The 15,510-nt window shown below is 45.0% G+C and overlaps 1 protein-coding gene across 1 annotated transcript; it reads right to left on the bottom strand.

Annotated features, from left to right (window-relative positions):
• Positions 1-1,332: 1,332 nt before the first annotated feature.
• On the bottom strand, positions 1,333-10,796 carry LOC115086311 (gastrula zinc finger protein XlCGF26.1-like). Its single transcript, XM_029592743.1, has 3 exons — positions 10,742-10,796; positions 7,345-8,848; positions 1,333-1,438 (listed from the first exon to the last, which is right to left on the bottom strand). The coding sequence occupies exons 1-3, from the start codon at positions 10,773-10,775 to the stop codon at positions 1,333-1,335; spliced, it is 1,644 nt and encodes a 547-aa protein (XP_029448603.1). The 5' UTR covers positions 10,776-10,796.
• Positions 10,797-15,510: the final 4,714 nt, after the last annotated feature.

Here is a 15,510-nt window from a genome sequence, read left to right as displayed (position 1 = left end):
AGAAGCTTGGGAGTGAGTGCCAAGTTGGTGGCCTGGATAGAAAATTGGTTGAAGGACAGAAGACAATGTGTGATGGTAAATGTAACTTACTTTAAAGAGAGAGCGGTGATGAGCGGAGTGCCGCAAGGGTCGGTGTTGGGACCGGTCCTGTTCAATATCTTCGTGAGCGACATTGCGGACGGGATAGAAGGTAAGGTTTGTCTATTTGCAGATGATACTAAGATCTGTAACAGAGTGGACACGATGGAAGGAGTGGAGAGAATGAAATGGGATTTAAAAAAGCTGGAAGACTGGTCGAAGATATGGCAGCTGAGATTCAATGCCAAGAAGTACAGAGTCATGCATATGGGGTGTGGAAATCTGAAAGAAATGTATTCGATGGGGGTGAAGGGCTGATGTGCATGGAGCAGGAGAGAGATCTTGGGGTGATAGTGTCTAACAATCTGAAGTCAGCGAAACAATGTGACAAGGCGATAGCTAAAGCTAGAAGAATGCTGGGCTGCATAGAGAGAGGAATATTGAATAAGAAAAGAGAAGTGATTATCCCCTTGTACAGGTCCTTGGTGAGGCCTCACCTGGAGTACTGTGCTCAGTTCTGGAGACCGTATCTCCGAATGGACAGAGACAGGATGGAGGCGGTCCAGAGAAGGGCGACTAAAAAGGTGGAAGGTCTTCATTGAATGACTTATGAAGAAAGATTGAAGAATCTAAATATGTACACCCTGGAGGAAAGGAGGAGCAGAGGTGATATGATACAGACTTTCAGATACTTGAAAGGTTTTTAATGATCCAAAGTCAACAACAATCCTTTTCCATTACAAAAAAATCAGCAGAACCAGAGGTCACGATTTAAAACTCCAGGAAGTATTTCTTCACGGACAGGATGATAGATGCCTGGAATGCCCTTCCAGAAGAAGTGGTGAAGACTAAAACTGTGAAGGATTTCAAAGGGGCGTAGGATAAACACTGTGGATCCATAAAGTCTCGAGGATGTGAATGAAGAGAAGAGGCATGAGGGTGGCTTGCAGGAATGGCGCTACTTCCTGGTGATTAATACCTTATTCAATAAACATACACATGGTTAATGCGACTCCAACATTGCTCTATGCTTCAACGGCAAGAGGAAATGTGGGACAAAGGATTTGCATTCACAAATAAGCGTGGGAGTAGCTTGCTTGTTGCGGCGGTTACTACCCCTAACCAATTAAACCTGATACTTCACTTTGAATACATATACAGCGCAGCTCACTGCTTCAATGGCAGGGGGGAATGAAGAAAAGAGGAATTATATTAAGACAACAACTCTCTGCAACCTTCCTGAGGCCCCCTCACCTATTGCTCAGTTTTCCCCTCCTCACTGGCAGTAGCTCCCAGCTGCTCTAAATTCTGCATCTCTGGCAGCCCAGCAGTAAAAGTCCTCACTGTCAACTCCAGTGTGCTGGGATGTGAGAGCAGAGAGCTGCTTAATCCACAGGGGAAACAGAGAGGCAGTGGGGGTGGGAATGAGAGGGAAGGGTGTTCTAGATTTAGACTGAGACTAGGATCACTCGCCTTATATTAGTGACTGACAGGGCTTGCACCAGTAACTGACAAGGCTTACCTTAATACTCCTCTCTCTCTCTCACACACACACATTGAGTTAGAACACCTGAGTGCCAGGTAGGGATTTATTATTAGCTAATAGGAATAATTAGACAAAGGGGATTGGTACAAATAACACTAAAGGGCTTACTGCAATAATCAGAGAAGGTAATCAATCAGAATATACATTAGATAATAGGAATAATAATAATATGGCCTGACATATGTCTTAGTGCAAATGTACTAAAACCCCACCGCTCTAATTACTTCACCTTTTTTTTACTTTTTTGAACAACTGGTACAAGCAAATTAGCGGCACGGCAATGGGGGCGACAATGGCCCCAAGTCTGGCCAATTTGTATGTACGACAATTCGAAGAAGAAAAATTGTACTCAAAAACACAGTTCAGTCCAGTCTCAGATTGGACGCGTTATATAGACGATGTATTCTTCATTTGGCATGCGGGTACACAAGAATTACAGCAGTTTCTGCAGTGGATTAATACCTTAGATGAGCATCTACAATTTACCAGCACTTACCACCAAACAGACATAAATTTTTTAGATATCGCCATTAAATTGGTGAATGGATGTTGTACCACCACGTTATACCGTAAGGAATGCGAGAGGAATACCCTCTTACATTATACCAGCTTTCATACCCAACAGTTACGAAATAATCTGCCGATAGGGCAGTTTTCTCCGGATACGGAGAATTTGCAGCACAAGAGCCGAGTTTGTCCGTCAAGCAGATGTTCTTAAAACACGACTGCTTGCACGGGGCTATCCGGTGAGATATATAAAGAAGGCTTACAAGAGAGCGTATAATGCTGAGCGCCAATGGTTGCTCCTTGACAAACCAACAGAAAGCGAAGAGTCAAGGATAGTGTGTACTGTTCCCTACTCAAATTTGTCACGTAACATTACAAAGTTGATACATCACCATTGGTCGGTTTTGAAGATTCATGATATTTTTAAAGAACCTCCGATTATAGCGTACAGTAGAGGAAAGAATGTGGGGGATTTAGTCACACACTCTTTCTTGACTACAAGAAGTATGAGCAGCATAAATGAAAATATCGGGCATTGGCCATGTAAACATTGTTCCCTATGCAGTCAGGTGATTGAGGGTGAATCTTGGATCGATAAACATGGCAAAGTGCATAAAGCACGACAACACTCTACTTGTGATACATCTAATGTGATATACATCATTGTTTGCCCCTGTAACCTGTATTATATAGGTCGGACAAAACGGCAAATACGAGTGCGTCTTATTGAACATCGCAGCTGCATAGCCACAGGTAAAACGTTGGCTCCAATGGTGGCCCATTGCCAAGAGAAACAGCATTGTTTTCAACAGCTGACATGGCGAGTTTTAGAAGTAGTCACACTGCAGAAACGTGGAGGCGATCCTAATGTTTTGCTGAATTTAAAGGAGCAGCAATGGATTTTTTGGATGCATACTGTGAGTCCGATGGGTTTGAATAGTATGATAGAGTGGTACACATTGTAAATTAGAGTGACGTGGCACTCACGTCACATACGTAAGGGGGTTTAAAAATGGAGGCGGGAAGTGGAAAACCGGAAGAGAAGGTTGCGAAAAACGCTGAGAGTTATAATGGTGGAAAACTGAGTAAGTAGCTGTGCAAGTTAGGACAGAAACACGATGAGTAATATGGCTATTCAGGTTTTAATGAATGTTTTTTCATGGCGCAGAACATCGCCCTTGAGGAAGGACGACCACGTCCGAAACATTGGGGTAGATTTTCAGACGAGCGCGAACAGCCTACTTTTGTTTGCGCTCCAGGCGCAAACAAAAGTACGCTGGATTTTAGTAGATACGCGCGTAGTCGCGCGTATCTACTAAAATCCTGGATCGGCGCGCGCAAGGCTATCGATTTTGTATAGCCTGCGCGCGCCGAGCCGCGCTGCCTCCCCCCGTTCCCTCCAAGGCCGCTCCGAAATCGGAGCGGCCTTGGAGGGAACTTTCCTTTGCCCTCCCCTCACCTTCCCCTCCCTTCCCCTACCTAACCCACCCGCCCGGCCCTGTCTACACCCCCCCCTTACCTTTGTCGGGGGATTTACGCCTCCCGGAGGGAGACGTAAATCCCCGCGCGCCAGCGGGCCTGCTGCGCGCCGGGCCGCGACCTGGGGGCGGGTACGGAGGGCGCGGCCACGCCCCCGGGCCGTAGCCACGCCCCGTACCCGCCCCCAAAACGCTGCCGACACGCCCCCGGAACGCCGCGACGACCGGGCCCACCCCCCGACACGCCCCAGACACGCCCCCCTCCGAGAACCCCGGGACTTACGCGAGTCCCGGGGCTCTGCGCGCGCCGGGAGGCCTATGTAAAATAGGCTTCCCGGCGCACAGGGCCCTGCTCGCCTAAATCCGCCCGGTTTTGGGCGGATTTAGGCGAGCAGGGCTCTGAAAATCTACCCCATTGTACAGTGTCGGGCACGGACACAGTATGGCAATGTGGAGATGGATCACGTTGCTATAGACTATCGGATGTGCAGAAATTTGGGCAACATTAGTCATTATAAACTGGATCTACAAGCTAAGTGATTTTAATTATCTAACGTTGAATATAATAGAAGTTCGTTGAAATAGTTGTAAAAGCACAGAGCACTTTAATTTTCAAGCACAAAAAACTTAAAAAACACGGACTGACCGATGATTAAAAATAAGGCAGAGTGAAAAATGGTACGAGTTGCCGCACAATGATGCCTATTATGAAGGTCATGTAAGGAGTGAGTCGCCAAAAGGTGGAGTAATTAGAGCGGTGGGGTTTTAGTACATTTGCAGTGTGAAGACTGATCCCTAGCTCGAGAAGAAATTGAGTGTCAGTTGAAGGGTTTCTGTTTATATGTCTTAGGTAAACAGTCCAGTGCAGAGAAGTGCAGGCTGGCAGCGCCTCAGTCCATCGCTCTTCTCCTGCTTGCTTGGGTCAGTCCTTTTATCTATTGCTTTGCTGCGTTACTGGACAGTCACGTAGTAAGAGACACCGTGAAAGTGGATTGTGTCAGAGGTCACCTTATCTTTTGTTTGTTTGTTTGTTTGTTTATTTATTTATTTAAAGTTTTTTATATACTGACATTCATTAAGAAAACATCACATCGGTTTCCATAGAACAATAAATTGGCCAACAGGGCTTTACAATGCAACTGATAAAAGAACTAGAGGAGGGGGGGGGGGGGCAAAGGGGGGGGGGACGGGGTGGAGGGAGGAGGTTTTACAAAGAAACTGGGGAGATATTGAGGGAGGGGATGTGGAGGGGGGTGGAGGGGTAAGGGAAACTAATTTAAACTGTACAAATATTTACACACAAAAAATCATGCTTAAATACAAGAAAAAGTATAATAGTATACTGGGAGGAGAGAATGAGGGGGGGAATTCAGTCGGGGTGGCGAAAGAATAGGCGTAGGAGAGTAGCAGAGAAGGGAAGTGCGGCTCATGCGTGGGCTCCTGTGAACAGCCAGGTCTTGAGATTCTGTCTGAATGTTTTAGGGCATTTCTCAAGGCGTAGGTGGGTGGGCATGGCCTTCCATAAAGAGGGTCCGGCTAGGGATAGTGCACGTTGTTTAGTGGCTGTGAGATGGAAGAGTTTGGGAGAGGGAGTGTGAATGTTTGCGGTGTAGGGCGTTCTGGTGGGTCTGGAAGAGGCACGGAAGTGTAAGCTGTCAGGGAACCAATGCATGTCAGGATCGTGTATGGCTTTGTGGATAAGGGTAAGGGTTTTGAATTGAATTCTGGCAGTGATGGGGAGCCAGTGAAGTTGCTTCAGAATGGGTGTAATATGTTCTTTTCTACGGGTGCCTGTTAATACGCGTGCAGCTGCATTTTGCAGCAACTGCAGGGGGGGGGGCAAGGCTGTTCTTCGGGAGACCTAGGAGTAGAGCATTTGTTTGTAGCTCTGAGTTCATCAAGAGTGCGATTCAAGCAAAATAATCCCATAACAGGGGAGAAACAGAGCAGTGACAACGAATGGAGGGGAGAGGGAAAGCGTGGGCATGTGGGATGTAGGAGGGAGAGAAACATAGAGGAGGGAGCAGGGCCTGGACGAGGATAATAGACAGAGGAGACAGAAGAGGGAGAGAGAAGGGCAGAGAGGACAGATAAGGGAGAGAGATAAAACAGAGCAGAGGAGAGGGAAGAGACAGTGGTGGCACAAGGAACAGACAGAAGAGTGAAAGAGGAGGCAGATTCAGGGGCTGAGGGGTAAATATATGTAAATGCATGCAAATAAGGGGAGGCACCCAGTACACAAGTGTGTAATCCTGGTCTGTGAAAAAGTTGGCAACCTTTGTCTAACCCCCGTCCAAAAATAAAATCTCAGCTGAGCCCTTCATCAGATGCTGACAGGATTTCTGACACATATTTGTATTATGTTTATATTTATAAAGCAAAGTTTCATATTTAAAAGTACCCATTGTTACAGGATTGTACTGAGATGGTGGTGCTGGGTTTCATAATGAATGATGAATGTAATTATCTCAGGGGAGGGTCTATGAACCTGAAGTTATTTTGGGAGAAAGGGGTACAAGGCTGAAGGTTCACTTAGGGTATTTAATACTCTGGTACCAGCTCTGCCATAGCACAAAGCCCTTAACCTCACACTGGCACCAGCCTGCAGGGGTCAGAAGGTGGAAGTAGCCTCATGCTGCTCTTGCATGGTCCTGCGAGGGCTGGAAGAAGGTAGAGATGTGCGTGCATTGGTCAGCATGGCCAGAATGAGGAGGTAACATGCGACTGCCTCCCAGCAGCCAACATGGAGTAATGCTGCAGCAGCATCAGATTAATGGGGCAGGAGAGATGGAGGAGACTGCTGGGTGAAAGTGGCCCTGGCTGAGTCTGATCTTAGTCTCTCCAATTCACTGCTAATGCCCCCTTGATAAGGAATGATCTCTAAACTCACTCAAGTGTGCTGATCGTATATTACATATTACTAACAAGGCTTTATTTGCAGACCTTAGTTCAACTTACACCATTAATGTGCACGTTTTAAAATTGGTACATCCATATGCGCGTGCTAGGAATCACATGCACATGGATGGCCACGTGCTGCTTTGAAAATCTTTCCCTAAGTGTATGTTTAGCATGAAAGCTTTACCTACACTCAGGTGATGTAAATGCTTTGTAGTGGGGCAAATGGATTTTCTGGTCTTTTGAGAAATGTTGCTTCCTAATAAAGGACCTTCCATATTTAATACATGAGAATGGCCTGTCTTATGTGTGAGTTTTCATGGGTTTTATGAGAGCACCCTTCCTTGAGAAGCTTTTACTACATTCAGTACATGAGAATGTACTGATGCAAATCCAACATTACTCTCTGCATCAACAGTACTGTTGCAATTCCAACATTACTCTCTGCATCAACGGTATTGATGCAACTCCAGCATTACTCTCATTACTCTCCACATCAACGGTACTGATGCAACTCCCGCATTACTCTCTGCATCAACGGTACTGATGCAACTCCAACATTACTCTCTGCATCAATGGCAGAGAGGGGCAGGAAATTGGAATCAAGCAGTTACCAAGGGCCCTCAAGTTGGCAGTTGGTGAAACAGATAAGTAAGGGAAAATAAGTGTGAGAGCTTGCTGGGCAGATTGAAAGGGCTGTTTGGTCTTTTTCTACCATCATTTCTATATTTCTATCTTTTCTATGAGAAAAGCCGCTCCCCTGTGTGGATTCTCATGTGTCTTGTGAGGGCACCCTTCTCAGTGAAGCTTTTATTACATTCATTACATGAGAATGGTCGCTCCCCTGTGTGGATTCTCATGTGACTTGTAAGGGTACCCTTCTCAGTGAAGCTTTTATTACATTCACTACAGGAGAATAGTCCCTCACCTGTGTGGATTCTCATGTGACTTGTGAGGGAATACTTCACAGTGAAGCTTTTACTACATTCAGTACATGAGAATAGTCTCTCACCTGTGTGGATTCTCATGTGTTTTCTGAGGGAATACTTCACAGTGAAGCTTTTACTACATTCAGTACATGAGAATAGTCGCTCACCTGTGTGGATTCTCATGTGTTTTCTGAGGGCACCCTTCTCAGTGAATCTTTTATTACATTCACTACATGAGAATGGCCTCTCCCCTGTGTGAATACTCATGTGACTTGTGAGGGCACGCTTCTCAGTGAATCTTTTATTACATTCACTACATGAGAATGGTCGCTCCCCTGTGTGGATTCTCATGTGTCTTGTGAGGGCACCCTTCTCAGTGAATCTTTTATTACATTCACTACATGAGAATGGTCGCTCCCCTGTGTGGATTCTCATGTGTCTTGTGAGGGCACGCTTCTCAGTGAATCTTTTATCACATTCACTACATGAGAATGGTTTCTCCCCTGTGTGGATTCTTATATGACTTGTGAGGGCCTGCTTGACAGTGTATCTTTTATTACACTCACTACATGAGAATAATCCCTCACCTGTGTGGATTCTCAGGTGTTTTCTGAGGGCACTCTGCACAGGGAAGCTTTTATTGCATTCACTACATGAGAATAGTCTCTCCCCTGTGTGGATGCGCTGGTGCACCAACAGCTTGTCCTTACGACTGAAACTTCTCACACACTCCGTGCAGGTAAATCGTTTGTTTCCAGTGTGGAGTTGCTGGGGGGGTGTGAGGTTTTTCTTCCTAACAAAACATTTTCTACCTTTAGTGCAAAAGAAGGGTTTTGCTCTAATGTGCATTTTGGGAGGTAAGTTTAGCTTAAACTTACTAATTAAACTTTTCCTCCACTCATTGGAGGGGAAGGATTGCCCCAGTGCATGTCTGGTGAGGTGCACTTTTAGATTTTTCTTCTGCTTGAAGATTTTCCCACATTTACTGCATAGAAACGGAGGTTGGAGAGGGTGGGAATGCTGGTGCAATATTAAATGGGATTCCTTATGAAAGCTTTTACCACAGGAGTCACAGAGAAAGGATTTCTTCCCTTTCCCCTCCCTCTGGTGAAGGTCAGAAGTCTTTTGACCACTGTTATTACTCTGGAATGGTCTCTCTGTGGTCATGGGTCTCGGGTGCTCAGGGATGACTTTGACCTCCATCTCACATGCAGTGACTCCATCCCGTGAGTATCCTGCAGGGTCTATCTGCCTCTCCTCTGACCCTTGCTGACTATTCCTTGTGTTGCTCCCCTCAGTCCCCTGCGAAACATTCAAAAAGACATTTCCTGATTCTGTTGGGATCAGTCCTTCTTCCATAGGATGTTCTTCTCCATTCTCCTCCTTTATGTGCTGTGTGACCTCATCACTTGCTGTTGATAGAAGAGGACATTAATCATGCATTAGTGACCATGCAAATGGATCTAGGTTTCTGATCCTATAATCACTGCTCTGGCAGTGTCACACAGTGATACCACTGGGGACCATGAAAAACATCTAACAATGGGGTTTGCACCAAAAGCCTTATGAGATGAGCTCCTAAATATGTACAACCTAGAGGAGAGGAGAAAGGGGGAGATATGATAGAGACATGTACATACCTGAAAGGTAATAATGCTCAAGAAGTAAACTTCTTTTGAATGCAAAATAAGTTGTAGAGCAAAGGTCATGATATAAAGTGCCAAGGGGGGACTAGGAATAATATCAAGAGCTGTTGTTTCTTCACAGAAAGTGTGGTGGATGCCTGGAATTACCTCATGGAAGTGGTGGAGATGAAAACTGTAACAGAATATTAAAATAACAGTGGGATAAACACAGAAGCGAAAGAAGATGGACAGAATGAGAGATAAGAGGTCAGGCACAAAGGCAAGCTTGCAGGAAACAGAGCGGATACTCCATAGATAAAACCTGAGAGGGAGAGAAGAGGGAGGAGAGTGGGGGTAGGATAAGCTTGGACGGGAAGGATGAGAGTTACCATGGAGGGACAGGACTGAGATTGATATCCAGAGAAGGGCAGATGTGATGACAGGAAAGACAGTGAGATTCTCTTAGGGTGAGAGGTGATGGCTTAATGAGAGGAAGAAATCTTTGTAAAGCAATGGACAAGACAGAAGACAGAATGGCCGAGGAGGTGGAGAATATGGGAGGCTGACAGTGCACCTGATGTTCCCAATGGACAGAAGTGGGGAATGAGATTGGGTAGGGTCAGCGTCAGAAGAGGAAGGAGAATGGATCCGTAGGTAGGGGAGAAGGGAAAAATGGCCATGAGACAGCTAGAAGTGTACAGACAAGCTGAAACCTCCCTATTATATCAGTGCATGGCTAAGTATGTCACGGGGTAATGACAGTCATGAAGCAAGCTCAGACCTCTTTTATCCTGCTGTTCATATTCAGCTAATTGTAAAACAAGAATGCACGCGACCGTACGTGCACCTGGGGGCGAGTGAGCAAAGATACGCTGGAGTTTTAAATCACCTGCACAAGTACCTGTGTATGATGTAAAATATGCCCAGCATGTGTACTCGAGCAGATGTAAAGCACATTTCTTCCTTAAGAATTTGTTGGCTTTAATGCTTACAGGGAAGAGGATTTTAAAACCTGCTCAGGTTAAAGCCATTCCCAGTTTTACCCATTAGCGAACCAGTTTGCCCAGTCTATCTTAGGGGCATCCAGACCCTTCTAGGTCTTCATCCTGCACTCCCCCCAATTGAGCAAGACCCCTCACCCTATCGTGTTAGTCCTAAAAAGTGATTTCTGCAGACTTACTCCTCATCAGAAGCAGCAGGAAATATACGCAGCTAACAGTGCGCCATGAGCAGCGGCCGCCAGATTTACACAGTTAACTGCTGGCCCTGCCTCTTTTTTTAGTACGCACAAGTAATTAGAAGCTTTTGAAATTCATGTCGCTCACGTGTGGCCACGTATTTATATTTTATTGCGATTAACGCTTTTAAAATTTGGCCCATTCAGTTCTGTAACAAGGCAGGTGGGATCAGTAGTCCTGGTTCTGCTGCTGAGGGCTCAGTCAAGTCCCTTGAGAAACTTTGTGAATGCTCCCCAGCAGGTGCCTCATGTAAGACATCTGAGATAAATTCCTAGACTGCCTCACAGGGGCCAGTCTCACGTGAAAAGATCCAAACAACCAATCTCAGGTGCCAGCTCAGACACAGAGCAATGCTGGAGCTGGAGTCAGGAGAAAAGTCACAAACGACCTTCAGTAAATCAGCCCTTGAGTCCACTAAACATGCAGATAATGCAATTTTTACCTAGGGAGATGAGGGTCTCATAATTCTCCTTCATCACGTCCCTGTAAAGCTCCTTCTGCCCTTCATCTAAAAACCCCCATTCCTCCTGGGAGAAATAGACAGCGATGTCCTCAAACGTCACCCGCACCTGAAACACAAATTAGAAACACTCAATGACACCTGGAGGGGCATAGGATGCTTTAGATCTCAGCTGGATTTATTCTCACATTCAACCATTGAAAAGAGGAAACCAGAACCCCTCTTCCCCATGAAATTCCAAATTTGTTCCCTCTGTGTTGCCCCTAGAATCAGTTTCCTCCATAGACCCCCAGGGTTTTCAAATCAAACTGGAAAACATTCTCTAGTACCAGAGACAGAGAATATGAAATGTCATTGCGTGGATAAATCACATTATAATAAAAAGGAAGCTATAGGAGCATTATCCAGAACATCAGGAATATCTGGTTCTATTCCATCAGGAGGACTCACTGTGCTAAATCCTAACAGGGCAGGAAGAGTTTGGTGTCCTGGGCAGTGACATATCTCCCATTGTGATGTATGAATTCTCTATTCAGGGGCGTTGCAAACCATGGCCACATAGGGATCGTGCCCCAAATCTCAAAGAGCCGTTTAGTTTCCTTCTCTGCAGGGAAAAGGAAAGGAGAAATTAATACTTACCTGATAATTTCCTTTCTTCTGCATTCAGGCAGGTCAATCCACACAAATGGGTTATGTACCTCTACCAGCAGGTGGAGACAGAGTAAAAGTTGACGACAAGGATATATAGGCCTGTCCCGACCTCTCTGGAAAAGCCAAACTGTGGACAAACTGATTATACTTAAACATAACCACTTATGCTTCCAACCAATTGAGAACACTGAGCTCAGTCCACAGAGCTAACATTTACTAAGCTAAGGAGCTGGTCACGACACTAATCCTCAAACGAGTACCAGATATAATACTCAGCGTCGTCCGTACCTAGAAGACAAACTGAAAGCAAGATGGCAGTCAAGAATGGATTGTAGATCAGCCTGCCTGCCTTCCTTAGAGGAAAGGACATTTTTTTATTTTATTTTAATTTTATCACATAAGTAGGAATTTCTCTTTCCTGTTCACTCAGGCAGGCCAATCCACACCAGTGTGATGTATTAATGCTGCCCAGGGACTCAGCAGCATCGCACATGCTAAGGCCGGCATCTTCCTGAGCCCAAACGACCACGCAGAATGCCTGGAAGAGTGAGTAAGGACGACAACTGATGACTTCCATAATCCAAAAACAGACTATAGTTGCCCGTGCCACTGGCTCACCCTGTATACCTCTGCCATGGAGCACAGTTGACCAGACTGACTGAGAATATTAATAACCTCCAAGGACTGCATCAGATGCCACTTGACAGCCAGAGCATGCAAGAGACGATATTCACTCTCCTCTGTATTCCTCTCCAGTGTGGCAGGGAAATAAATAGAGTCAAATGAAATTCCAAACAACTTTGGGCCAAAAGAAGGCAGAGTCCGAAGCTGTACCGCACCCAGAGGCACAGGCAGGAACGGCTCACGGCAAGAAAAAGCCTGCAGCTCGGAAACCCGATGTCCTGAGCAGATTACCTTGAAGACTGTTTTTCTAGGGTTAAGAACCTTCATGAAGAAGCTATGTTGCAGTTGAAAAGGTAAAACTCGAAAGGAATCTACAATCAGATTTAATTACCATAAGGACACTAGTAGCCACTGAGAGGAGAGGATCATCTTGCTGATGACTGAAAGGAATCAGTAAGTTTTTGCTTGGGACATTGTCTTTTTCAAACGTATTGGGGCAAAGTTAACTATTTGGGAATATTATTTAGTGTGTTTGTGCTTTTAATAGTTAGTAAAGCAGCAAATAAACAAGTTAGACTGTTTGTATTTTTAAATGGTCAGTCAGTAAGGCAGCTAGTAAGCAACAGTTAGTGTGTTTATTTTTAAAAGTCTGTAAAGCAACTATTAAGCAGAACTGAGTATTTGTATTTAAAAAAAAAAAAAGTAGCCAGAAGCTAGAAATAAGCTAGGAGCAGTGTATATCTAAGTAAAAAGTTTGAAAAGTTCAGTTACTCACCTTGGAAAGGTGTTGAGGTAAGGTTTGATTAGGTACCAACATTTGATAATCAAGAAAGCAGTGAGTCACTCTGGCTGACTAACTGAAGTTAGACTGTTTGGATTTCCCAACCCTCCTACCCCTTGCCCACCCACCCCTAGCTCATCCTTTAATTTATAGGCAGGTGCCACTTTCACAAAAAAAAAAATAACACCAAAAACTTTACTGAGAGTTTGATCAGTCCCTTGTAGACCATTACCAGACATATAGTGAATTCACTAATACAGTTAAAGGATGTTAATTAGACACATTCCTACTCCCATAGCAACCTAAAACCTAACTAGGAACTGAACAAAATTGAGATGAAGGCAGCAGCCCAGCAGCAAGAGGGGGGCTTCCCAGTCTTTTACATCGAGTGTCACATGTATGATTTTTTATCCAACGGTGAGAAATTGTACATGTGCATGCGATGCAAAGAGCTCCTGGCTCTCAGAGAATGAGTCCGATCTCTGGAGGCTAGAGTGGCAGACCTGGAGGAGCTGAGGCAGACAGAGAGGTATATAGATGAGACCTTCAGGAACATAGTAGCCAAGCCAGAGGCGGATTGACCTATCGGGGGATCGGGCATCCCCCGGTGGGCCGGTCTACCTGGTCACGTTGTCTCGACCGTGTGGCTCTTCTTCAACCCAGCCTCGGCAGGGGCCGAAGAAAAGAAGATCAGCCAGCGGTGCGCGGGCCGAAGAAATGAAGATGGGAACCTCCCAGCCAGCCCCCGCTGGAGAAATTAAAATTGAGGCCGGTGGCGGCCGAAGAAAAGAAGATGGGCGCCTCCCAGCCAGCCTCAAGCAGGGGCTGGCTAGGCGGCGCCCATCTTCTTTTCTTCGGCCTCCGCCGGCTTTGATTTTAATTTCTTCGGCCTCTGCTGGAGGCAGCCGGCCCATGAAGGCCGGCGGGGGCCGAATAAATTAAAATCGAGGCCAGCGGCGGCGGAGGCCGAAGCAAAGAAGATGGGCGCCTCCCAGCCAGCCTCAAGCAGGGGCTGACTGGGCGGCGCCCATCTTCTTTTCTTCGGCCCCTGCCGATCTCGAAGAAATTAAAATCGAGGCCGGCGGGGGCCGAAGAAGTGAACACCGGTCTGCTAACCGCCGCCGGAGACCAGCTGTTCAACCTTGGATCGGAAGGGTGCTTCTGTGTGTATGTGAGAAAGGAACGGTGTGTGTGTACGAGAAAGGAATGGTGCTTCTGTATGTGTGTATACGGTATGTATGTGAGAGAGGAATCTGCCAGTTTAAAAAAAAAAATTTGTGCTGGTAGTGCAACCTTTGAAAAGTTGGATGAAAGATTAAAATTACTGAATGTTAAGCATCCCTCTTCTAGAAAATAAAATTTAGCAAAGTGGGTAGAGACAAATACTAAAGCAAAAAAAATTAAACTATTTAAAATGTTCATCTCAGCAAAATCACAAATTTAAGATACTGATGCCAGGTTTTGTTTTGTTTTTTTAGCATAATTTAAGCATGAAGACTAGAATAGTTCCAATCTGAAATGGTTTTGCTATTTTTTTAAGCCTTTAGAAAATGTATATTTTTAAGTGACTAAGACTGGAATCTTCCCATTTAAAAGGGAAGTTGACTAAGGATGTCTTTCGGTTCCATATCTCCCACATGAATAATCATACGACTGATAGTTTGAAGAAAGACACTTGCTTTATTGCCTGGATGCGTAAAACAAGAGAAGCTGTACTGTGTGGGTGGCTGTCCCTTGGGAGGACAGAACCTGAAGGAAGGGTGTCATTTCGCCTTCTGATAGGAATATGGTTTTCTTATTTAATGGTTGGGATCATCACTTTCACTTTTAGTAAAAGTGAAAAATGCTGCAAGTCTGAAAGCAAGGTGCTTCTGTGAGTGTAATGTGTATGTGAGACAGGGAGGGTGCTTCTGTGTGTGTGCAAGAAAGATGGAGCATGTTTTTGGCTGGCTTGTGGCTATGAGATAGAACATGTGTGTAATTGAGAGCTTGTGTGTAAGTGAAATAGAGCATGTGTGTGATTGAAAGCCTTTGTGTAAGTAAGAGAGAGCGAGAGCATTGTGTGATTGAGAGAGACTGGCCAGAGAGGTGACGTGTGTATGTGTGAGAGAGACTGATCAGGGAGATGACTGGTATATGTGTGCTCGTTCGTGTGTGTTTGAGTGAGAGAGAGAGACTGGCTGGGGAGATGACTGGTGTGTGAGAGACAGAAACTGGTCTTGAGGGTATGACTGGTGTGTGAGAGAGAGAGAGAGAGAGAGAGAGAAGAGATTGGTTGTGGTCCCTAAGGAAGAAGACCATGAGGACAGCTTCAGCAGCTACTGCTGCTTCTGGCGTCGCCTGCAAGGGAAAGGAGTAGGAGAATTGCTGGAGAGAGTAAGTAAAGGTGGCTTTTTAAGTTCATTTTTCTTGATTACCATTTTAATTATTGGGTAGTATGTGATGTGTCTACTGTTTGAAATATTTTATTGGTGTTTGGTAAAGGTTTCAAAATTTCCTTGAGTCTTTAATTATTGGATATTCTATTCATTAGCTGTTTTGAAATTATTTTATTAGTATGATTTTATAATTATGATTCATGATTTATATATCTTGATTTTATTGATTGTTTCATGAGGAATGGTGACATTTTTGTTTTTCATTGTTGCACTGTATAGAGTCTGGCATGATATGTTTTACAGTTTAGTTTTTGTCT

The sequence above is a fragment of the Rhinatrema bivittatum genome, chromosome 2 (genome assembly GCF_901001135.1).
Source record: "Rhinatrema bivittatum chromosome 2, aRhiBiv1.1, whole genome shotgun sequence".
Classification (NCBI taxonomy): domain Eukaryota; kingdom Metazoa; phylum Chordata; class Amphibia; order Gymnophiona; family Rhinatrematidae; genus Rhinatrema; species Rhinatrema bivittatum.
Note: the sequence above shows the minus strand (reverse complement) of the source record. Positions and strands in the feature narration are given on the sequence as shown.